The 26,448-nt window shown below is 38.7% G+C and overlaps 1 protein-coding gene across 2 annotated transcripts in view; it reads right to left on the minus strand.

The window, feature by feature from the left end:
• Nucleotides 1–26,448, minus strand: part of LOC149797112 (placenta-specific gene 8 protein-like) — an 83,333-nt gene that overhangs the window by 23,040 nt on the left and 33,845 nt on the right. For both annotated transcript variants that reach the window (XM_089961782.1, XM_089961781.1), the window contains exon 2: nt 13,696–13,729. In XM_089961782.1, the coding sequence (XP_089817908.1) occupies nt 13,696–13,714 (19 nt within the window). In that variant the 5' untranslated portion in view covers nt 13,715–13,729. The remainder of the gene's footprint in view (nt 1–13,695; nt 13,730–26,448) is intronic.

The following is a 26,448-nucleotide window of genomic DNA, read 5'->3' on the forward strand; positions in this document are numbered from 1 at the left end:
CCATAGACAACTTTTCTAACATTTCTGCAGAATCCAAATATGTGATGGAGTGGAATCGCGCATGAAAACTTTCGGCGTGGTCCTTGCAACATTCCTATTCGTGTTGCAAACCCTAGATTAAAATTATCGTTAGTACTTTTTATGATATTGAACTCAGCACCCGGTCTTGTTCTGCGGTCTGGGTTGGCTGCTTCATCCTGGTCAGCTGCGGTATTTCGTGGTGTCAGCACGTTGATGTACTGAATGTGATCAGCGTTATCGGTGGAGTCCTTTGCGAACATCATAGATGGGCCCGCCGATCTTGTATAATCATCCGAGTATCTCGCCAACCCAATTATCGTCGTTGCAACATCAACCTCGCGTTCTATTGATTCAATTTCTCGCCCGTCAATAAGATATCTGGCGCTCTCAAATAACGCCATGATACCGTTGTTGACGAAGCCAACTCGAACACGATGGTCATCTGCGTATGGTGCATTATCGGCGGCATTTGTCACGAGTTCTCCCTCGATTTCGATAAACGCTTCACACGGCAAAAAATATTTACTGGTATCTTGGACTTGAAGTTCAATTCGCGATCGTAGGTCAGGTTGCGCTGCATAATAAGAATAATATTGATAATCACGGACAGAATCATCCCTGCGTACTGGGGCGTCCATATCAAACGCGGGATCAGCGGTACGCGCAAACATTCTATTATTTATCATGTTGATGTTTTCAATTGCGATTTTTTCGTCGTAAATTCTTTGAATTTAAACCACTCCCCGCTATCGCGTTCATGAGCGCGTTGGTTGCCGCATCGGCGGATGGCGAAGTCGTCGCCAACGACTCTAATTTTTCTTCCACGGCGTTATTTATTACTTTACTGACATTTGCAGGCATCACTGTCGTTGATGGCATTACCGGTGGTTTCTGTTTTTTTCTCCTGAATTTCACCAATGACATTAGTTTGTCCCGCGCGGCTGAAAACGCCCTTCCGGCAACATCTCCAATGGCACTAATACCCTTATCACGAATAACATCAATAGCCTTCATTCCTAATTGTTTGGCTAACGGCGCTACTTTTGGAGCCATTCTTGTAAATAACCCCGCAATGGTGCTACCGAGACCATCTCCATAGTACGCGCGGTAAACAGGCAATCGCGAGTTTACCACGTAGACGAGTACTGGTTTATCATGGTTGTAGTGTATGATCATCCTTATTAAAAACACCAGTTTTCCAATTAATCATCCACGAGTTCGTCTATGAGCGTTCGATATGCATTAATGTCCATAATACCGCCTGCAAATAACCGCTTGCAAATATCAGCGGCCTCATTGATTATTTCCGTAGAGTTATTTCCGGCTCGTTTTCCTCCAATTAGTACTTCCAGCCGTGATATATCACTGAGAACACTATTAGGGCAGGTAACGCCGTAGGATTCTTTACCAACAGGGTATCCTTTTCCTTTTTTTGGTGTTCTACTCTTAACTTTCTCGAGGAATTTATCGTAATCGGGATCACCACGATGTGGTAATGCTTCTCTATGTTTACTCGCTAAATACACTATTCTTGCCCAGTTCTCCGTCGAGGTTATTTTTTTCTTGTAACCTTCATTGATATACTCATCTCGAATGCTCTTAGTTGATGTTGTAGCAACAAAATTAACTAATTCTTCATCGTCGTCGATGTCTCTAATTTGATCTATTGCGGACTTTTTAAGAACATTACGGGGTATATTTCCCTCTTTCTTTTTTTCTTTCGATGTTTCTTCGGGTGTTTCTTCGGGTATTTCTTCTTCTGGTTCTTTCGCAGTAGCACCTAATTCTTCCTCGTCGGCCATTGTAACATAAGGTTCTTGTGGTTCGGTTATAGCGAGTGGTGGTGGCCTCCGTGTTGTAGCAGCCGCTATTTTTGCAGGGAGTGTTTCTAAAGACCTTTTTGTTTGTTTTGTCTCTGCCGCTATCTTTTCAAGCGCACCAAGAACGGGTACAGTTGCCGCTGTAACATCCTTAGTCGCTTTAGTTACCGGGGCAAAGAGTTGTTCGCTTCCAACAGTAAAATCGGTTTGCATTTGTTGTCGCGTTTGAAGTTTCTCTCTCACCCTGTCTCGTAACGGTATAAACTTTTTAAGCGCTGCTAGCCGCTCTCTGGCTAGCCGAGTAGTAAGTGATTCACCTACCATTATTGTAAATTGATCCGCAATTTTCTAATTTTCCGCCGAGTGTACCATCGGGGGCTCCACGGAGTTTTCGTCTATAATCCTTCTAATGTTTTTGATCTTACTAGAAATCTCCCGGCGTCGTTCATAAACACGTCCGAGTTTTTTTCGTATTATTTCAACGGCAGTGAATAGTCCAATGAATGCATTTGCGTCATTGTGGTACAAGTTTTCATTGATCGTATGTTGTAATCGTTTTATAAAAAAATACTCGCGGGCCAGGGTAAAACGCCCCCGTTTCGACTGTTCGTTAATAATCTCATAATCGGATAATATTTTTTCACTGTCGAGACCATCAGATAATTCAATTCCTTGATTTTTTAATTTTGAAATCTCAGTTAATATATTATTGATGTCTTCGATATTCATTATTCTTATAAAACATCTTATTTCTAATATCAAAAATTTTAATAAAATTATTGGGGCCATTTTTGACCCCGTTTTTTGTATGGACAGTACAATGCCGTAGATCTCCACTCGAGTGTTGTGGCAGATTGCAGGCATACATGGACAGTACAATGCCGTAGATCTCCACTCGAGTGTTGTGGCAGATTGCAGGCATATACATATACTTAATTAAGGACATTCACATCTTGGAACCCCAAAGCATACATCTCCGGGAGGGAGGCCTAGGGTGACAAACGTCATCGTAGACCGCCCAGAAGATATGCTTGGGGGACATCACTACATGTACTTAATTAAGGATGAATATATTTATAATGAAATGATTGATGGATGATGGGACGGCACAAGACAGCACAAACATAAAACGGCGGGGCGGAACTCTACGGCCAATTCAACCAATCAAAAGCAACCCAATTAAATTAACCCGGTTGCATGATTGTGAACAAAAGACAACCACACGCCCGGGTCAAGAGCGTGGGTTAGTTTTGATTAGTTGAATTGGCTTTCGAAAGCCCCAGGCTTATAACGAGTCATCTTATATATAAAGTGACTAATACAGCGGCGTCAGTCACAAGGTGTGTGTTAATTTGAATTCCCTTGAATCGTTTGAATCCTTAAATACTTATTAATGGTGTTTCACGGCATTTAAATGAAACCAAATACTCAAATAAAACATTAAAAAAAAGAATACAGCTGTTAGATAATAGCGTGTATTTCATTAGTTTTCATCGTAAAATGATTAATTAATCGCAACATTAATTGGACTTCAAGGGACGCAACATTAATTAGACTTCAAGGGACGTAACTCTTGTCATGCGACGCTATCACAAAACGAGTTATCTCCCTTTGATGTTATATATGAAAATCGAATTCTATGACCCGTCTTTTTTGAGATCGCTGTTTGATATATTCGTTCTGCAACAAATTGTATTGAGGCGATACAAATGTCAAAATATTTTCCTGCCTCATTCATCGACTGAAATATTTTTTCCTCGTGAGTTGTTGTATCAAATGACTTTACGGGTTTTGCTTTCTTTGAGTATTTACCAGTTTGGCCTTTTTTACTATTTTCACTCTGAGAGATGGCTTGCAGATTACACAGTCTATTATTTTGATAATTAGAATCAATGTGATCAATAACGAGACTATCTTTGATCAATCCGTGGAAACATTCATAGATGATTCTGTGACAGAGATATTTTTTCCCTCCAGCAGTAAACATTAAATACCCGTGATTGTTTTTCCATCCAACCGGCTTCTTCAGTCTACGATTTCTAACAATACCGTCGCGAGATGCCTCGTAATTGACGAGCAGGGGATGCGGCTGAAATTCTTGGTCCATTTGTATAATAATACTACTTGTCTAATTTATTATTTGGTTTAATTATGAATCTTTCAACGTAGTCTTGGGGGGTTTTGATGACGAAGTCGGCGGTGGGGTTGATGACGGCGTTTTTAATTCGCTTGTCATAATAGCGTTTTAGTTCCCTGTATCGCTTTCCGCCACAATTGATACACAACTGTGATTTTCCTCTTACACCGACGTGGCAAACCAAGCACGGGAGGGGGCCAAGAGAACCATTACGAACGCTTTGTAAATGATACCCGCAGAATTCACCTCTACATGATTTATTGCACGGGGTTGTCGACCCAATCATCAACCATTTGCAGTGATTCATTATACTATATTCTTTCATTTAAATACTTGTTTTAATTATATGGATGAGTTCGAGAGATTGGCAGCAATTAAACCCCGGAAAAATATTAGGTTTAATCTCGATAGAGTCCTCAAGGACACACCAAAAGCGTTAATAAACGATAAAACCCTGTTGAGTAAAATACGCGATTGTATCAATGAATTCAAGCGTGATGGCGCATCTCACAGTTGGTCAACATTTCGAATTGATGGCATTGTTGATGCTACCATGAACGACAACCGCGCAGCAATGATAATATCACAACTTGACGGTAAAAGGTATTTCTTCAGAGTAAAATTCATTGTCCGGGTGGAATCAGGCGATTGGATCATGCGTGATAAATTTGAACCAGTTCTCAGCGACAAGAAAACAGTCACTGTCAGCCGCGACTCCAAGCCGGGGTTGTTAACCGGAATTGACAAACCATACTATGAACGAGCGTATCCTGAAACAGCAGTTGTTTATGGAATATACCCGTTAAATAAGAAACCTGATATCGGAAAACTGAAACCGATGAAACAGTCAACTGGGATAAATTGTGTAGCAGAACGAATAATAGAGCATTTTACAAATGCATGTCGAGGAAACAAATTGACTGATTTACGACGTAGCAAAATCAACCAGTGGGAACTAACCGTAAAAGAGCGTGGAGCAACCATCAGCGACATAGCGAGATTAGAAACATCGCTGAGATTTCCAATAACCGTTACAACGATAACCGGTGAAGTATTATACGAATCGAAGTATAAATCGAAGGGAGCCCCAATCAAAATTATTGATCATAACGAACACGCATGGACGCCCGTGATCACAATATTTCCACGGGATAGAACAGTAAAGTATATACCCGAAGAATTCCTGGGAGAACAATTCTCCAAGGACGGTTTTCTCGCGGAGAGGAAACTATTTGATGCTATTGCCTACTTGTGTAAAAACGACCCTGTATCAATGTGGTTACTTCGCAGCGCTGAAAACGATGCGGATACCTTTGATCAGTTTGTAAGACCAAACGGTGAATTATATCGCACTGAAGCATTTCACAACAGGATGAAAAAAACCGCCATAGAATTTGAGGAGCATGATGAACAACTGCTAACAAATTGTTTTACGATTCCATCGGTTGTAGCTCATGTTGCAGCAAGGAAAAATGCGTGGAGACCAACGCGCAGGGAATTTCTACCGGATGTACAATCCAGTTGTTTGGAATACTATCACGGTGGACTATGGAACACTGAATACAACCGCGACGCTATGATCTCGGTTGATATGGTTGCCTGTTATCCAGCGAGTTTTCTCGGGTATGGATCCGCCGCTGAGTACTTTAGACGATTTGGACACCCCAGTCATGAAATGACTCGTGTTGCTATTAATGGACCACTGCCTGATTTTGATTTAACCGGATTCGCTCGCATAGTATCATTTGAATTCGCGGCAGGACTCCATCGCTGTTGCTATATTTGGATCGGTAGACACATGGCTGAAAAGAGATGGCTGCCAATAGCGCTGCTACGGTATATGATTGATTGTAGCATGCTAGTTTCGTTGATTGTCAGTGACGCGATTATATCATACCGGGCACAGACTGAAGTCTGGTTACCAGAACCGGAGCGTCTAGATAGCATAATTGACGAGTCCAGAAAAAACATTGATGCCGACGAGGAATATATCATCGAATGGTCCAGGAGGATATTTAACCAACGAAACCGCGAGGCAAAAGATCTCGGTAGAAGAATAATTGGTAAGTTCACACAAGGTGGAAAAAACCACGACTACAAACGATATTGCTCACGGCTGATTATAGATGACGCAGAATATGATTTCGTAATCAAGGACACAGTGGCAAAAAATAGATACGTGAACTGCAAAACAGCTTTCTTGTCCAATGGAACGAGGTTGGGTACAGTTGTTACCTACAGCGATGGAGACAGCCCGGCGTATCCACATTTGAGGGCGTCTATGCTGGGATATGCCGCTATCAATTTATTCTCGATGATAAATAGATTCCCCGATACCGCGGTTAGAGTAGCCGTTGATTCGTTTTATGTTGACGTAGCGTATAAGGGAAACGTAGCCGAGTTTACTAGTCCGGACGAGAGTTGGGGTACATGGAGAATTAAAAATGAAATACGACGCGATTATTCCCCGTCAGCAGATGTCACCGTTGAGAACAACTACTTACGCGGTGATAAATTGTCAGAATGGTCTAATGCACCATCGTGTTCTGATCCAATTTGTAGACACAAGACGGTTTATTTAAGCGGCTGTGGCGGGTCAGGAAAGACGACTCGGGCAATTGAATTATTTCGAACGCGGGCAAGTATAATCGTGCTTACACCGACTCATAGACTAGCGCGAGAGATAAAACAACGAAATGTTGACGCCGTTACTTATCACAGCTTCTTTCGATACAGCGGCGGTGAGTGGACTCCTGATCGAATGGGTGAAAAATTTATTCCCGACATTATCATCTGGGATGAGATATGTACTGTTTCGTTAGATACTTTACAAATGTTTCTTGAGTGGTTGCTGCGCGCGAATACAGCGGTAATCATGTGTGGGGACCATGGCCAACCACCACCATTTGTCGGCGAGGGTCCACATGATTGGTTAAGGGGTTTTGTGGACTATTATGAAGAAACCGATACTGATTACCGAGCACTTGATGAACAACTGCGCGAGGTTAAGAAATTAATCAGATTACAGCCGGATAGAATTCAATGTGAAATAATTCGCGAGGTGATTCCGGAAACGCCGTTAAATGAATTCTGGGAAACATGGAGACCAAACGATTTGATTGTAGCGAGTAGAAAGATAGTCAGAGACACACTTCAGCGGAAGTTGTTTACGTTGCATAAGGAAAAGTTTCCAACGCGTCCAGTGCCGTTATGTTATAGACCCGCGGACACACGGCGGCAGAACATTGAAGTTGAAATTCCAGGCCGGACAGAAAAACAAATTCTCGTGCTGAATGATATCGTGCTCGTTGATATCAGCGTCGTCGAGGACGCGCTACGTGCTGATAAATCCCCGTGGACGCTAGGATACGCAACAACAATACATTCCTCGCAGGGACTAACCATCACGGACACAATTGTTTGGATAGTTGATAATCGCATCGAATGGTCGAATCTAGTCTATCTTGCAGTGTCCAGAGTACGAAGGATAAATCAGCTTCGAAGAATTGTTATTGACGAAGCCACCGACGAAGCCGGCGACAAAGTCACCATCGATGCAAGCGTCATTGATAGAAAACTCTCGGGTTACCGCCAACAGGATAAAAAAAAACAGCGGCGTTTTGATATTGATGCCGAATTAATAATCTCGCTACGACAACAACAGAATAATCACTGCGCGAGTTGCAATTGTATAATGAGTTGGCGTTATTCGGATAAAGACACTCGCCAATTTACCGTGGATAGGATCGATAACAGTCTCGGTCATGTCAAAAACAATGTGAGGTTGACCTGTCTTGAGTGTAATAGACGCAACGGCGCTAGTTAAGACCACGCGGGGGTAATTGAGTATCGTTAGGTATCACTTGTAGTTGCTCGCGTGTAAATCCGCGCTGAGGAGCAATTGAATCCAGTCTATAGATCGGTGGTCTACCAGTTGATCGTGTTATCGTTGATATGTTATGTGTGGTAACACTCCAAATAGGATCGGTAGCCCTTTTTTTACCGCCTTCAAGCTCTCCTGGTTCATATAGATATCTAACAGTGACATCGCCAAGAATCGGCTTAGAAACGCTATTTATTTTTAATTTTCCGGGTATATACTCGTATTTAATCGCGTCGCTGGGCTTCATGTTGATTACTCGGGTAATCTCGTTATTTAACGCTGCAATTACACCTGGCAACCTTTTAACCCATTCACGAGATCGTTTTTCTTGGATGAATTCCTTCGCGTATTGATATCCAAATAACCGTTCAGCGAGAGTCCGATTGAATCGTTCAACAATTGCCTGATCACGATGTAGCGCAGTATGACCTCGTCGTATCGCGACGCTATGATGTTTCAGCGTTGATAAAACAGCGCCGCGAAATTCACTACCAGGATCAACTTGTAATAGATTTGGCCAGCGCAGAGGACCTCTTCGATAAATCCGCTCAAACGCATCGGCTACTTCAGTTGCTGACTTTGTTTTCAATGGTTCCGCTTGTTTGTATCGACTCGCAACATCAACTACGGTTAGCGCGTATTTGTAACCGTTGTCATGCGGCAGAAATAGTATATCAGCCTGATGAACTTCATTAGGTACGCTGACATCAAAGCGCGAGAAGTTGATTTGTTTAGGCGGTGGTAGATAGATTTGCCATATAGCCTGTTTGGATAACCAATTAGCCGCAGTGGTCTTTGTTACCTTTGCAGCGCTTGCAAGCTTACCAATTGCGGCCTTCCCCTTCCAGTATCCTCTCGGAGAATAATAGATGGAATCCATCGTTTTTCTTGGATGATTGTTATTAATTACCAGCGCCAATCATTAATTTACCTTTCATAGCCGATTTTACCAACCATGAGGCCAATTTTTCTTTGACGGATTTATCAGGAATAGCATTTAATGCGTGAATTAATTTTACATCCGCGATATGACGCTGTTGCAGATCGCTACTTTTGTAAGCAACATCATGAGCATGACACGCCTTATCGATAGCGTTTATTGGATACTCACCGGGTTTGGGCTGATTTTGATCATCGAGTCTAATATCTAATCGTGTTCCGGGGCCACAGTAGTTATATCCTGGGAGGTGTTTTTCTCCTGGATACTTTGCCCACGGTGTTCCGGGGAGTTTTGCCAATTTGGCTGCGATGTCACCTCCTCGCTTTTTTTTAAAACATCTCCGGGTCTAATAGAAATAAATCTAAATTTCTTTGTACCGCATTGTACACACTTACCAGTAAGCGCCGATCTGTTATTTCTTGTCGTAACGGTTGTCATATCATTTGTGCCAGTACGCACTCTACACTTCACACAATATAGATCCATAATTTATGTATAGAGATATGAATATAATTGATTTTTCGGCGACTAAAACAAGAGAACCAGTTAAGCATGTTGCAGCGTTACCAAACTCGATCCGGATGATTATCATCGGACCATCTGGATCCGGCAAGACGCAATTGTTACTCAATTTAATAATGAGATGGATGAAGTGGGATAAGTTGTATTTGGTTGCTCCTAGCGTAGATGATCAACGATGCTACGAGGTGTTGAAAGATTTCAACGAGAATGCATCAGCGATCGCTAAAAAGAATGTTATTGAGTTTATTACGGATATCAATGATGCACCGGGTATTGATGATATTGATGGCGACGTTAACAATCTAGTCGTGTACGATGATGTTATGTTAGACAATCAAAAGAACCCAGCTAGGATATTTTCCAGAGGCAGGCATAAAAACACTGACGTGATATATGTCACTCAACGATACACTCAGATTCCAAAAGTAATCAGAGATAACTGCAATATTCTTGCTGTATTCAACGGCGTTGATACACACACGCTACGAAATATTTGGCAGACATGGTGCGGCGGTGACATGGACTTTAATGTTTTTCGAAACTTTTTTAGTCATGCTCAGTCGACCCCACATGGATTCATAACGATAAATTTACATGATCCTCGGACACGATATCGTATCGGACTTGACCAAATATTCGGTTAGTTGTAAATAATTTTCATTGTAAATAACCACTTAGCAGCAGAGGGGGCGATGACATCGACGCGGTCGTCGATGTGCTTACCGGACGCTGACGACACTGGGGATCGGCGCGCAGAAGGTGTTAATTAAACCAAATGACGACGCGACGATCCCCCAACGACGTCGTCGTTTTTTTTTTACCAGGCGCTGACGACACTAGATCGTTGAGTGCAGAAAGTAATAATTAAGCCAAATAACGATTGGACAAAATGTCCGATTCGCCCCCTCTGCTGCTGTAGTAGTAGTAGTACTAATAATAGTGTAGTAATGGTAGTAGTAAAAGTAGTAGCAGTAGTACATACATATATACATACATACATGCATGCATACATACATACACCTCTACATACATACATACATACATAGACACACACACACACACACTTATCCATCCATCTATCCATCCATCCATGCATGCACGCACGCACGCACGCACACACACGCACACACAAAAAAACATACATACATACATACATACATACATACATACATACATACATACATACATACATACATACATATTTGTACATTTTGTGAACCATTTTATTTTTCCTATTAATATATTTTCTTTTAAATTTGTAAAGTTATTTCATACATTTTTAAATGATATCTTTAGATACCTTATTGTTTGCAACACTTGAACTATTATTTTAAATCCTTCACAACTTTTCCAAACGTTTTACACATTTGAAATCTTACAATTTCTTAAAAAAGGTACGTTTTCAAATTTTTAAAATATTTAATGATTTTCTCGCTTCGTTTTTAATGTCTCCTCCAAATTTTAGATACTTACATTATTTTTGTGAAATGTATTTTGTATTAAGATTATTATTTTTTTCAATTTGTGTTAATTTTAAATATTTTTTTCTGATATTTCTTGACAATGTTTGAATTTCATTTTTTCTTTTTCTGCAAAATTTATTTTCAGTTGATGCAATATTTATCTTTTCCCTTTGTTATTGATTTTAATTTTTTATTAAGTTTTGTTTTCATTATTTTTTGGGAAAATGTTATATCATGTAGATTTGCTTTGAGCATTTTTGGATGATTTAAAAAAAAAAAAATATTTTTAATGTCTGTGAACATCTTGGTACAAATTTTTCTTAATGCTAATATTTTTAAAATTCTTTTATTCCATTTCTTGTGTTTCTTTTATTGCTGTTTTGTTAAATTCATTTTTGAAATACTTCTGTTCCTTAAAATTATTTTAAATGTTTTACTCTTTTGTTTTGAAATGGAACTTTTAATGTTTTGCAAATGCTTCATTTATTCAATCAATTTTATACTATTGCATCGGTTATGCATCTATTTTTTTAAACCATTGTTTGATTTTTTCTGCAACTTTTTTAATTGTGATTTTGAAAATAATTAATTTTGTTTTCTCAGATTTTTAAAATGTATTTACTAAACTTGGAGATCGGTTTATTTTCTTTTCTTTATTTTAATCTAAACAAGGGTTATTTCAACTTTATTTTTTAACCAAAAAAATCAACTATCTCCATTTTTAGTAATTTCACGGTATGATTTTATTTCTCTATATTTGTAATTTTTATCTTCATTTTTCATCTTCAGTGAGTATATGCTACTCTTTATTTTTGATGTTTTATGTAGTAAGAGTTATTTCCCCTCTTATTATTACGCCCTGGGTCACAGCAATGTCCCGTTTTGTTCCGCTCTTACGTTAATATATGCATCTGACAGAGGGGTTGTTATAAGGTGAAGCTGTTTTCATTGAGAACATACAAAATGGTGAAAATATTGACATAACCATAATGATACTTTTCTTGTACTATGACTGAAATATCTTCATATGTAGTAATTAATGCAACTATGTCAGAGCACTGTCACCTTTTGTTCTGCCTTTGTTGAAAGGGACTACTTGATGATGTAACATCTATTGTGTCCTCTGTAAGCGATAATGATTATTACGGCATTGCCACCCATGATTACTGCCATAATTGTACCAAATTTTCTAAATAATATCTGCTCATGTGACATATACTCTGCTTTAGCAATATATTACGATCATATTTAAATTTTAATATACCATAATCAGATAATATTTTTTGTTGTTCTGCTTTCAGCAATACTTATCATCGCCTAAAACCGACAGATTTTGCCACTGTTAGCTTTAAATCAAAATTAACGTTATTCCTGTGAACATATATTATTAACAAACATTATTATTAACTTTGTAATACATATATTAAATCTTTTCTGATCACATAGCGCATAACGGTTTATGCTTATTTCTCTAATATACTAGATTTTTAGTAACCCATCATCAAGTAATTTTAGTTGTTGTTTTAGTGTCAACATCGTTCGATCAGGCCTCAGATCGATGGCTTATACTAGGTTCAGTTCTACATCGATATCATCGAGCAGTAGGTAAGCGTTTATAATTTCTTCCCCTAAGTCTGTGCGGTTTTCTATCATCACGTCTGTGATATAAGTGTTTGTGTCATTAGTCATTATAATATATTATTATTCGATTGAATGACGGTGGATTTGCCTCAGACGTTAAAAGAAGGAAGGTATATGCAAGTATACGATCAAACAGAAGACAACAGAATGGTAGGATCCAAGGGAAACAACCATATGAGGATCTGAATTTGCCACGGTTATCGGTTGTTGTCCTTTTGGTAATATTGGTTCTGTTGTTCACATGAAAAATGTATTCTGCCGTGTATATGGGGATCACTGTTCGAACCAATCAGCAGAACCTACACCGAAATGATGTTAGGATCGGAAATAGTTGGAAAAGATATATGCATTAACGACATAACAGGTTTAACAGAACATTATCAACGCTTTTATTCCCATTTATATTTTTAGTTCAGGTAGTGAAAATGACTAAGCGGAGCTAGCATTCTTCTGAAACGTAAACATCTAAATTAAGGCCGAGCGAATACACTACAACCCAATCTTCACCAATTTATGTACATAACCCTACCTTACCTAAAGAGGAAAATAAAAGTTATTTTTACAATAGTAAGGTATACAAGACCGTTTCTTAAATAACCAATATAACCAGTCATCAAACCCTGGATGATTATTTTTTTTGAAAATTCAAAACCCTATGCTTTTATGAAACTGTATAGTGAAACCGTTATCTATGGTCCGAGTAATTTTTTAATTGTTTTTTCCTTTTTATTTGTGAATAAAGTTAACCGCCCTTTTGGGTAAATTTTAGCAAAATCTCTCTCTCTTATTTGTTGCACACTTTTATAAGTAGAATTATCTCCACTTTATTTGTAACATATGTTTTTATGTTTATTTTTTATTTTCGGTAAGAGCGTCATTTATTTTATAAAGAGTTTCTCCCATTGATTCTGACCATTATATTTTAAAACAAATAAGTGGCATTTGCCATTGTTTGCGCAAGCGCACTATACTTTATGGGATGTCATAACGACGTAAGATAACATATTATTGGCGTCACCATGTTAACTTACCTTATGCCAGCCCACAAATGCTAATCCTATGGAAACGTTTATGCATTCCCTTTAGTGTCCTTAATGCCTTAGTGACGTCCAGTATTAATCATCTGGATGTTTCTAATATTGGATACCCGTCGGAAACCTCAGCGACATCTTTCTGAAGTGTCCAGAGGGTTGTTTTCATATGGAGTCATGGCATCAATTTTTTGACAATATACACACGTTTAACTACTTACGAACGTATTTACATACCTGGTCCGACACTCGACATTTCTCATAAATATTCCTGCAATTTAAAGTGCAAAATACATAATTCAGTAGATATGCAAGAAAATATGCTAGTTCACGTCATTACACAAACAATGAGATAACTTCTATAACAAATACCATGGTTTCTCTTAATGCAAAGTGACAAAATATGGAAATAAATTACAAATTCAATGGAAACACTCAAACGCAGTAAATATATCAATGAGAATTGAGCGAGGAGCCAAACGAGCAAACGAATAAGCGATAATTAAATAATTTCGAATGTTGAATATGGAATTTAAGGTGATGGGGTTGCAAACGTTGGGTATCTAGGGGTGGAAATAATATTGATTGTCATCAGTCATTTGAAGATAATGCAATAAAGAAATTTACTATTTTGACTAAAGTTTCAAATGATCAATTTGAGCGGCACCAATATATGGATCTACTCCATCTTTTGGCTTCTAAAATTCACATGGACCAAATTGTACTCAAGCAGACGATATCTCAACCATAATCTTTCTATAATACTTTATAATAATGTAAGCCATTCAAGACTGTGTTTTCAAAACGGAAAATCCACATTTGCCGGGATGTTTTCAAGAAGAGCTTTCTGCGATGTGGTATAATAATGCACGATATCAAAGTACCCTTTTTTTTAAAGCTTATTCACAATATTACACATAACTAAAAATGGGAGGACAGAATTATTTTCTGCCCTGAAACTACCTTCACGCAATGAGGTATTCCAATTTATAGAATCATAATGGCTCATTAAGAAAGCTACAATGTCACGCGAACTTTATATTAAACTTAATGTATTTCTATGAGAATTTCAATAGTGTCAATAAATACCAATCTCCATATATATATATATATATATATATATATATATATATATATATATATATATATATATATATATATATATATGTATGTGTGTGTGTGTGTGTGTGTGTGTGTGTGTCTATGATCATGTAGGTTTTTCTGACACAGCTTTCGTTTGAAACTTTCAAACATCTTAGAACTAATAGAAAAGGTTTTATATGGGCATCGTTCTATTATTCAGACACTGTACAGATTTTAAGTACATTTATATTTACATGCCTTTACATAGTAATCATTTTGCATGTTTGATTGTATCAAAGCATCTTTATTTGCGGTAACCAAATTAAGTAATATTAAACTAGAAACGGATACAATGATTTTACTTTACAATAAATTATGCCAGTTTTATCTCCACTATTGTACTTGTAACCCAAAACATAAATGACGGAATGTCAATCCACTACACCCAACAACATGAAACCCGAATATGAATCTGACTAGACATATTGCCCTAAAATCCAATTTCTTTTGGGCATTAATTTGACAGATCGATATACATTAGTTAAGCAATTTATCATGCGATTATATTTCATAAGATTTTCATATCATATATAAGACGAACATGAGGGGTCAGTAAATTATGAATGTAGTTCACAGTGACCTTCCTTCGTGCTACTGGTGTGGCACTAAGAAACAGCATGTACTCATATATAATATAAAATAAGTATGATGTGAAATTAACAACACAATTTGATTAAAAAATCAGTTAGGCGTGAAAATGAGTTCACAGTCACCTGCTGAAATAAAATGAAATATTCTTGTTTAAACTCAAGAATTTTAAAATGTTGAACTTGTTTTTAAAAATAATCTGCATACACTTCGAATTTGGTTCTAAAAATGACTCGAACTTCCGTACTGCAGCACGTCTGTACAGATTTCCAATATGGACTCAGAAAATTTCGACTTTACTTTCATTTCCATGCTTGCCTTCTAAGAAAATGCAATCTCGCCGTTACTTTCATTTCGACACATGCCTTACAAGAAATCGCTGAGTCAGAATAAAAACGTTCTTAAGATAAACAACCCATTTATTTGCGTCAAGCCTAACCAGGCGAGAAACCTAGCTCAAATTTTATTGTAACTATGAGATTATCTTGACGAATATACTTCTGCTTGTACTACCACCTATAATACTACGGTATCAAATAATAATAATAATAATAATAATAATAATAATAATAATAATTGGTTGATTCTGTGATGGTGATTAGTACATCAGCACATAATGGTATAGTTAATACCATCATAAGTTTAACATGAAAAAGGAGGTCAACGACCTAAGCTGTTTCAGGAATGTAAAGCTGTATACATGATTAAGTATTTGTATGTTGTTTAACGATATGTCAGCACATACTTGGCTATTCATTGCAATAAGAACAAAATTATTCATCCGTTGGCCTACCTGATCATAAACATGAAACCGAACGTTATCAGATTTGCCTTTGAAAGTTTATTTTAAAGACAATAATTGCAACAGTATTCAAGAATATTACAAGTTAAGTTAGTAACTATATTAAAAGTACAAACATAAGTTAAACAACTGATGTTGATCCCAAGCATACACCTTTAGGGTTATATAATGTAGTTTTTCCCACTCTTTTAAAACCGGGGTACATGAAAGATTTAAGTTGTCCTTTTTTGAACCCGTTTGTTTGTCCCTCCATCAGTGAGTTCTTGCTTGCATTCGTAGGTCTCTCAGTCCTCCTTTTCTTCGATATAACCAGTGTACTATGCCATCTAGTAGCACCCAGCAGCATCCAGAAATGAATATGTGTCGCGTACCAAATCAGGATCGATGTGACTTAAAATAACGTATGTATTAAAACTTTTATAATATCTGAGACCGGATTCTAGTTTTATAAAAACGTCTTATCCATTTCCAGTTAAAAATGAGGTTACATTTTATAATGAGCATTTATCGCATACTAAATTTACGTGCTGTGACCTACTTTGCAGATTTATTTTCAAAACTGTTTGCAGATTGTGTCTTTTTTGTGTCCTTACTGTAAAGAGTATACTACTTCAAACGTCAAAATTAAATTTAGTGTTCATCTTGGTATTGTCGTGTGTCGTGCATCAAGACAGAGTCAATGCGACTTACTTTCCAGGATGTCTTACAAATGGTCTTTGCTTTAATTCCAAGATGTTTTCACCTTTTATGACCAAATCTACACAGAAAATACAGCTAAGGAAAAACGTATCTAAACTGAAGGTATTCTGTATAGACTGATTCGTTCCTGTCCACACTGAAACTGTTATATATAACACCTTTGATATAAAAATTCACCGGTATGTTTATCTTTGAAAGTGCATGTATTTAGCACCAAAAAGTTAATTGTGAAATACTTTCGCTGAATAAATACAGTAGTGTTATATTTGGCGCGAACTCTGTCTAACTTATTTTCGTGCTAATTGATAAGCTGCCTGCACATAAGGGTGCAAGATAATAAAAAAACACACACATCGTCCTTCAAAGCTGGGTCACTGTGACCCAATTTTAAGGATTTTCCACACGCGGGAACCTATTGCCACCAGGTAAAATTTCGTTTTCTGTAGTTTCGATGAGCCTTCATTCTCTTTTATAGGCACCTATACATTTCACTCTTTTGATTAATATGGGACCTGTGAGAGAGTCCGTTCTTATAGCGTTACTGTATGTAACATCTGACTTCTAACAGGGGTACAAAACATGCTGGTGATGTAGTGGTGACATACATATTGTAACCTTTCATTGCAAACATATGACCCGAGAAATTAATATTTCAAATTGGTTCATCAACAAACACTATAATTTTGAAAACATTTGTATCACTGTTGCATTCAAATCCATTCCTGTAAAATTCCATCTTCATTAGAATATCGGAAACAGTAGATGTTCCAATGCCAATTTGGCCAATAGTTTCTTTATCGTATATGTTGGCACAGATTCATACTTACTAATTAGACTAATTTCGTTCCTGTTAGGACATTTGAATCCTACGATGCTTAGCCGGTCGTTCATATAGCTTAACATGGGAGGTAAGTCAACTTGACAGTTGTGGCCACTTAATACTTATATGTAATGATATTTCTCCACTGCAACTCAGTTGAGCAAATGTGGCTTTTAGAAAACTGTTGTGTCGGTGGCAATCGATAAAGCATGCAAACTGAGGCCGCACACCTGATTAATAAAGCTATAATATTTATTTTAAATTTCAAACGAAATACATCTATTGATTAAGTATTCAAATGGATACCATCAATCACAATTGGATAATAGGACGATAAGCATACAAACTTTTTTTTAAAATGACTATCCTTAAAGAACGTAATTATTCGTCTTAAAGGCCGTGGATCTTTTTTATTATGCAAATACTTCAGATTTGACTTATTTCGGCACGCTTCTCAGGGATATTTTGTTTGAAACCTCGCCTGCCCTCGGACATTTGCTTGATCTTTGTCTCACAGATAAGGAAACTACAGCACTTCCCATTTATAATTATTCTGTTCAAATATATGCCAGGAATTTAGCAGTTCAAATAAATGCATTTTCACCATCGACATGAGTTTCCGTTTTTTTATTCTCGTCTGCAGGAGATTCCGGTTCACTGAGCTGAGGTTCATGCTTACAGAAGAGTTTCGCCCTATATACATATGTCAAAAAATGCATAAAGTTTGTGTTTCATTAGTTTTGTTCAAACAAGTGCGCGTTCACAGTTAGAATCTGTTATTTAGTGAAATGAATACACACGAAACATTCCTCAATGTATATTATTTGGTGTTCCTTTATATTTTAAATTGTATAATGTTTATAACACTAGTATATGCACATTACATATGTGATTGGTCAAAACGCAGATCCAGAAATGTCATTTAGGTGGGGTCGGTGCCAGCCCCGAAAATAAATCACGGAGCGTCGATATACTACTCTGAACGGCAATAATCCTTTTCATAGAACAAAGCCCCAGTAACAATCAAATATGGATCTCCTTGGACATTTTGCCTTAAAATTCGTGAACCTTGCCTAATGTTTCAGCCTCGTTGCCCAGTGAGTCTAATGCTAAACTCTCGTAACATCTCTTAAAAGAAGATAAAACGAAAAAGTGTCCTACAATTTGATATGAGAGACCAGAGCAACAGGGAGAGAAAGATTTTATATAGATGGCCTATCCCGATAACCTTTTATTTGCTGATAAACTTGAAGATGCCAGTACTGGCTCCATTTGTGCACAAACTTACTGTCGTTTTGTAAACATAATCAGTCCAGAGCAGTCCTTACATGCCTGACTTTTAGTTATTTTGTGTATGTGCCGGGGTTGGGTGAAGAAAATAAAAGATATGATATAGGTGACTCCATCAGTAAGTAGGAAAAATCAACATGTATATTTAGTTACAAAAAATTGGAAGTGAACAACAAAAATATATATTCTACCTGATAAGAGGTAAGAATAACACTGAAATCTTTGACTTCAGAAATTTTACAATTATCTCTTTATCCCCCACGATAAGATAACGAAGATCACACCAATGTCATTGGATTCTCGGGATTTAAAAATCGATCCAGAATCTTGTGAACCTACTAATTCAGCGATTTAGTGATGCTCAAAACTGCATGTAATCATCTGTTGTCCATTGTTTTTCCCCCTCTTAATATAGTCTTGCACAAGAATTGCTAAAATATTTGCTAACCAAAGGTATCTGATTTACTTCAACGCTCAGATTACTGCATTCTCAATGAAATCACTGCAAACGTTTCATGGTTTACAAAGATTGATAATTTACGTTCTTAATGGTAACTATGGAGACAAAAAGAAATTCGGCAGGTAACGATGATCAAAGGAACGTTTATACTCTTTGGATGTAGTTTAGGGGTTAGCATGTCGAAATCACGACCTGAATTTCTTAACATAAACAGACAGGCACACACACAAACACAAACACATATATGACCAATCAAGATAACCAAATTTAGTATAGCTGATGACAAAGACCGTAATACACTTTTAAATATGAATGACGAAGTACAATTAACGATACATTCAGTAGCATCTAAACGGCCGTAATTGACTAAATCATATTTTATCTTCTCCTAATTTTACACAATGAAATCTCATACGCAGACGCTAGAATAGGCACGGCGACCCATATATATATATACAAATACCCACATGTCCAAAGACTGTTATATATAATTGCTGTATATGCATGGATATGCAAAAGCAGTCATCTATATTAAAGCAGACAGTCATTTATTGCAATTCAAGATCTATATTCATGTACCAAAACATTTCTCAATCACTCATTGTTTAACAAATTCACCCCACCCCACTCCCACCCCACAGCACTAATTTATGTTCTACTCAACTTCAGTAATGGCAATTAGGCACATTGTATTGAACTAAACAATGTTAAGCGTGCATACAAATATATGTACACACACACACACACACACACAAACACACATACATACATACACACACACACACACACACACACACATATATATATATATATATATATATATATATATATATATATATATATATATATATATATATATATATATATATATATATATATAACTCAATATCATAAATCAATAAAAATACGGTAACTTGTTTTATTTTAGGATGACGGCTTGGAGTACACATAAAATAAGAATAAGCCAGAACAAAAACTTCTTCCACATATTGATTCTACACTTCTTCCAAGATTTGAAGAATGTTGAATATTATTTATATGATGTTTCAGAGGATGTGATACAAGAGTTACTCATGCAAATTACAGAAGATCCTTTCTAATGGAATAGATGGAATTGAGTTGAGGAAGAATTATCCTAACTTTTGGCATGAGTTAAAAAATACATCACCTAACTAGTGTAACTAATAATTGGAAACTAAGGCCAAGGAACATACTTTTCGTATTTCCAGTTTTTTCTAGAGATCGTAGAACAGTAGTGAAGTGGGGCACTATAGGGTCTATGGGAATTAGCATTAAAAACACCCCTGGGTCGATATAGGGTCTATGTAAATTTAACATGGAGAAAAATCGTGGGTCGATATAGGGTCTATGGGAATTAGCATTACAGACTTAACCTGGGTCTGTATAGGGTCTATGTAAATTTAACATTAATCACCCTGGGTCGATATAGGGTCTATGTAAATTTAACATGGAGAAAAATCGTGGGTCGATATAGGGTCTATGGGAATTAGCATTACAGACTTAACCTGGGTCTGTATAGGGTCTATGTAAATTTAACATTAATCACCCTGGGTCTGTATAGGGTCTATGTAAATTTAACATGGACAAAAAAAACCCTGGGTCTGTATCGGGTCTATGTAAAATTGAAACAGGGAGGGTCTCTATTTTTTTAAAAAAAACTAAATAAAAAAAGGGGTAGGCAATTCAAAGGCTATCTCTTTTCGAGATATATGGCTGGCCCTGAAAAGGGCCTTTGGTTTATATTAATATGCCCTTAACATAAAGGGCATTTGCGACATCTTCTTGTCCTCAAACTTCGTCTTACAGCAGGGCCATACATCAGAGTTCTCTTGAGGCAACCTTGTCTCTCTATATAGACTCTTCTTATCCACAGGCTGCTGCTGGTCCTGTGGACAACGGTCCACTTGGATCGGACATACATGAGCATGTCCGTCCTGAACATCATTGTTGACACAAGGGTTGAAGATTCAACGTCTGTCCACATGTTGAGGCTCCGACAATAGGTGAATCAATGCAGTGAACTGTGCTTATTTATAGGGACAGAAAGGATTGAAACGGATTGAGTTCATTCACCAATCCGAACACGCGTTACAGAATTCAGTCAGCCCGCATCCAATCTGAAGAGAGCAGTCTGTGACGTCACGTAGTCTATATAGATTCGCTAGCGCTTGTGTGCAGTCAATCTATGCGACAGTGATTCAACATGACGGAAACTCAGAAAACGATCCAATGGGGTGCACCAACAGGGGAGACCGCCCAAGGGAACCCGGACTTACTTTCAGAAGAGGTGAATTGGGATTTTGTGGATTTTCTCTCCTCGCAAGAATTTGTTCCGGAACCTTCGTTACCTTCTTCATTACCGGAAGTGGAAAATTTTAGACAGAGACAGAAAGAAGAATTGGAGAAATTTATACAACGACAAAAGGAAGCGGAACAGGCTTTTCTCCTACAGCAACAGCAACAAGAAGAAGAGGTAAGAAAAAAACAACAGCAGCAACAGCAAGAAGAAGTAGCAGCAAAGAAACAAGAGGGTGAAAATCAAACGGTCACGGTACTGTTGGACATTTTAGCGGAGTTAAGAAGTCTGAAACAAATGTATCAGACTTCTTTATCACGACCGAAGAGAATACGACCTTCCCGAGCTAAACACGTCAACCCTGTGACTAAGCCTACCGTACCACCCTTAGTGATTTCAACCCAATCATTATCATCATCATCAACATTACGCAGTCCAGAAGTAGGCCTTGGCCGTGGCAAAGGCATAAGGCAGTTAAAGTTGATTGCTTAAACTCACCCCTACACCATATATAAAAAAAGGCCCTTTTCAGGGCCACCCACATTTCTCGAAAAGAAATACAATTTCAATTTGCCAATAACTCAAAAAAAACCCACCCATTTTACCCTTATAGTACGTGTCTGTGTATGAGTGCGTGAGTGTAGCTTCTTATTTTAAAATCAAAACTCAAAGACACTTACCTTATATCATTCATTTATTCTTTTATCCATTGTTACAATCCAATTCACAATTCTCAACACAACACTTTAATTAAAAGTTCATTGACTTCTTCTGTCTCCTTGTTTAGTCTCTCTGTTTTTTGAATTTCTTCACTGTCACACTCTTTTCCTCTTCTTCCTCCTCACTTTCTTCCCTTCTTCTTTTCTTCTCCTGTTTCTTTTTCTTCACCTGTCTGCTTTCTTCCTCTGAAGAATCCCTCTCTTCCTCTGAAGAATCCCTCTCTTCTTCTGAAGAATCCCTCTTTTCTTCTGACTCCTCTTGTTTCCTTTTTGGGCAATCTGGAGACCAATGTCCTTTTTCTTTACAATAATAACAGGTATCTTGACTTTTGTCTTTTTTAGTCTCTGTTTTTGTTCTTTTTTGACGGTCTGGACACTCTGAAGACCAATGCCCTTTCTTCTGACAGATATAGCAAGTATCTTGACTTTTATCTCTAAAGGAAGGAGAGTAGTCCGTAGGCTGGTCTGAAGAGAATTTTCTAATGACCCCTCGCAAAGCTCTGACGAAACGTTCCATCTGGTTAGTCTCTTCCATCGTTGTGCTCGGCTTGAGAGTGAAATGAATAGTGAAAGGACAAGACACACACCCTTTTATATACGCTGGTCTGCTGTGACTATAAAGAAGCTCATGGTGTTTGAACTTGAGTCATTTGACTTTTTGCTTTCAAGATGAAACGATCTAATTCATTCGAGAAGAAAGAAGAAGAAAGTAAGAGGCAGAAACGTGATCTATCGCCTCGAACCAGGGCTGAAATCTTGGCACAAATTCATGCCAGTGATTTTGAAGAGGACATGAGTGAACCAGAATTTGAAACCTCTAAACCAATTTCACCACCCTTAGTCAACCCTGAAAAATACTATTCCATTCGAGAGACGGAAAAGCGCTCCTCTAGAAAATTTAGAACCACGGCTTACAAATACACGGTGAATTTTAAAGATTTCAAGTCCGAAGTACCGTTAGAGAAAGCAGAAGGGTTCATCACCGGAGTGTGGGATTCTCTGCTCACTGCACTCAAGCGACAATGTCAACCCAAAGAAGACGATCGCTTGAGACTTTCCATACAACACGACGGTTTGAAATCCCCTGTTTGGATCGAGTTTAGCACCCCTGCAGAATTGACCGCTTCCAAAGTCATGGACAAGATTCAACACGTGCAACAATCTAATGACCAGTTTGACATCACCGATGGAAAAGCCACATTGGACATGACCCACGTCTCTCCTCCTCAAGGGACCGGACGCAAAAAGATGTTATTGGTGAACGACCTTCGAAGCATTAAGCGTAGCCTTGTCCAAATTCACAATCCTCATGACCAGATGTGTTTAGCCCGTGCCATCGTGGTGGGACGAACCTATGCCAACAAGAACGACACGGTAGAATGGAAAAGAGACTGGGAGAACATTCGACAATCGGACCGAGCCAAACAACGAAATGAAGCAGAACTCCTGTTACGACAAGCTGGCATGTCCAAAGACACACCCTGTGGCATTCCTGAGATGCAAAAATTGCAAGATGCCCTAGCTCCACGATACACCTTGAAAGTGCACCCTCAAGAAGTGCGCGGGTCTCTGTTGTTTCGGGGGCAAGATTTTAAGGACGGAAAATACATTCACGTTTATCATCACGATGACCATTTCGATACCATTACCAGTATCACTGGATTCCTGGGATATGTTTATTATTGTGAGAAATGTGACTATGGTTATAATAATCGAGAGCAGCACAAACATTGTGGATGGAAATGCTCAGGATGTTTGGCCTCTCCACCCTGTCTGAGCGAAGAACCAGTGCCTTGTTCAACTTGTCTGCGCACGTTTGTCAGCCCTACCTGTTACCAACAACATTTGAAGACGCAAGGTTCACAGAAGAAATGCGCTTGTCAACTGCTGAGATTGTGCCCCGCGTGTGGACAAGGCATACGTACCAACAATGCCAAGGCACACGTATGTCGAGGAAAGAAAAAATGTCACATTTGTCACCACATCGTGGACTTGGAACACGAATGCTACGTGCAAAAATACCATCCCCCACCAGAGAAAGAGGACGGTCACAAGAAGAAAGGCAATTTCATCTTTTTTGATTTCGAATGCATGCAAGAGACTGGCATTCACATCCCTAATTTCTGCGTGGCTCATCGAGCGTGCGAGAAGTGCATTCAAGAACCTATCTTCAGTCATTGCCCTCACTGCAGCAAGATTCCCGGAGGGCGTGAAAAAATCTTTCGGGGACCAAACACGTTAGCCGATTTTGCCCAATGGGTTTTAGACCCCATCGACAAGACATGGAGCCAAGAGGACATCGAACGTTACGGAGATTGTCATCGCCATGCCACAGTGATGGCTCACAATTTCTCCGGATACGATGGACAGTTTCTTCTCAGATACTATACGGAACAAGGCACCGAGCGTCCTAAAGTGACTTTGAACGGGGCCAAAATCATTTTCATGCAAGTGGGACAAGTACAGTTTAAAGATTCGATGAGCTATTTGGCCATGCCTTTGAGTCGAATGCCTAAAACGTTTGGAATGACAGAAATGGCTAAAGGGTACTTTCCACACTTTTTCAATACGGAAGCCAATCAACACGCCGTTCTACCCCATTTGCCTGAGGCTCACTATTACGACCCCGACAACATGCGTACCGAACAACGAGAAGCTTTCTACGCTTGGTACCAGGCTCACGCCTCGGACCCTTTCGACTTTCAGGAAGAAATGCTAAAGTATTGTCGTTCCGACGTGGACATTTTACGGCGTTGCTGTGGAAAATTTCGAGAACTGTTCATGGAACACGGAGGGATCGATCCTTTGAAAGAAGCTTGCACCATTGCCAAAGCGTGTTCCTTAGTGTACCGCCAACGATTCATGCCTGAAAACACCGTGGCTGTCATCAGTCCTCAAACGACCCACTTTGTCAAACGTCAATACTCGGTCAAAGCCCTACGTTGGTTACATTACTTGTGCGACAAGGAAGACAAATGGATTCAACATGCCCGCAACGGAGGGGGCGAAAAGACCATCGGAACGCATTCGGTCGATGGCTGGGACTTAGAAAACCCCAAGATCGTGTACGAGTTTAACGGTTGCTTATTTCACGGATGTCCTGTTTGTTACCCTGACCGTGGCACTAAAAATCAGTTTTTGCAACGAACCATGGGAGACTTGTACCAGGACACTTGTCAGCGACGCCTAAAGTTAGAACAGCAAGGATACCAAGTGGTGGAAATGTGGGAACACGAGTACGATCACCGTATGAAAACCGATCCCGAGTTTAAACGCCTCGTGGAAAGTTACCAGTTCATGGACCCGTTGAACCCGAGGGATAGTTTGTACGGAGGAAGGACCAATGCCACCTGTTTGCTGTACCAAGCCGACGAAGAGAAAGGAGAAGAAATCAAATACTTGGACGTGTGTTCGCTGTATCCCTACGTGTGCAAATATTGTCGCTTTCCTGTAGGGCACCCGCAATTGTTCACGGAACACATCGACCTGAAAAACATTCGACAATACGAAGGCTTGATCAAGTGTAAAGTTTTGCCTCCCACGAACCTATACCATCCCGTCTTACCTCACCATTGTCAAGGCAAACTGATGTTTCCCTTGTGCCGTACTTGTGCCGAAAAGTGCAACCAAGATCAACCTTGCCATCACAGCCAGGAAGAACGGGCCTTGACGGGAACCTGGGTCAGCGTAGAATTGTTCAAAGCTCTGGACATGGGATACCAACTGTTAGAAGTGTACGAAATTTGCCACTTTCCCAAGACACAACAATACCACAAGGGTGACCCCACGCAGAAAGGCATTTTCGCAGACTACGTGGATGCCTTTTTGAAACTGAAGCAAGAAGCCAGCGGCTATCCTTCCTGGTGTCACACTCCCGAAGACCAAATACAATTCAAAGAGAAATACTACGAACAAGAAGGCATCACTTTAGACCACATCGAGAAAAACGAAGGCAGGCGATCGTTTGCCAAAGTGATGTTAAATTGCTTGTGGGGTAAAATGGCACAACGACCGTGTTTACCCAAGACGGAATATTTGACAGAACCTTCCCGCTACTTCCAGATGATTCACGACAAAACCAAATACATGAAACACGTGGACGTCGTTCGAGAGAATTTGATCTTGGTCAATTACGAAGAAGATCTGGACTTT

Source organism: Sinohyriopsis cumingii, chromosome 6 (assembly GCF_028554795.1).
Source record: "Sinohyriopsis cumingii isolate HCF-2022 chromosome 6, ASM2855479v2, whole genome shotgun sequence".
NCBI classification, from domain to species: Eukaryota; Metazoa; Mollusca; class Bivalvia; order Unionida; family Unionidae; genus Sinohyriopsis; species Sinohyriopsis cumingii.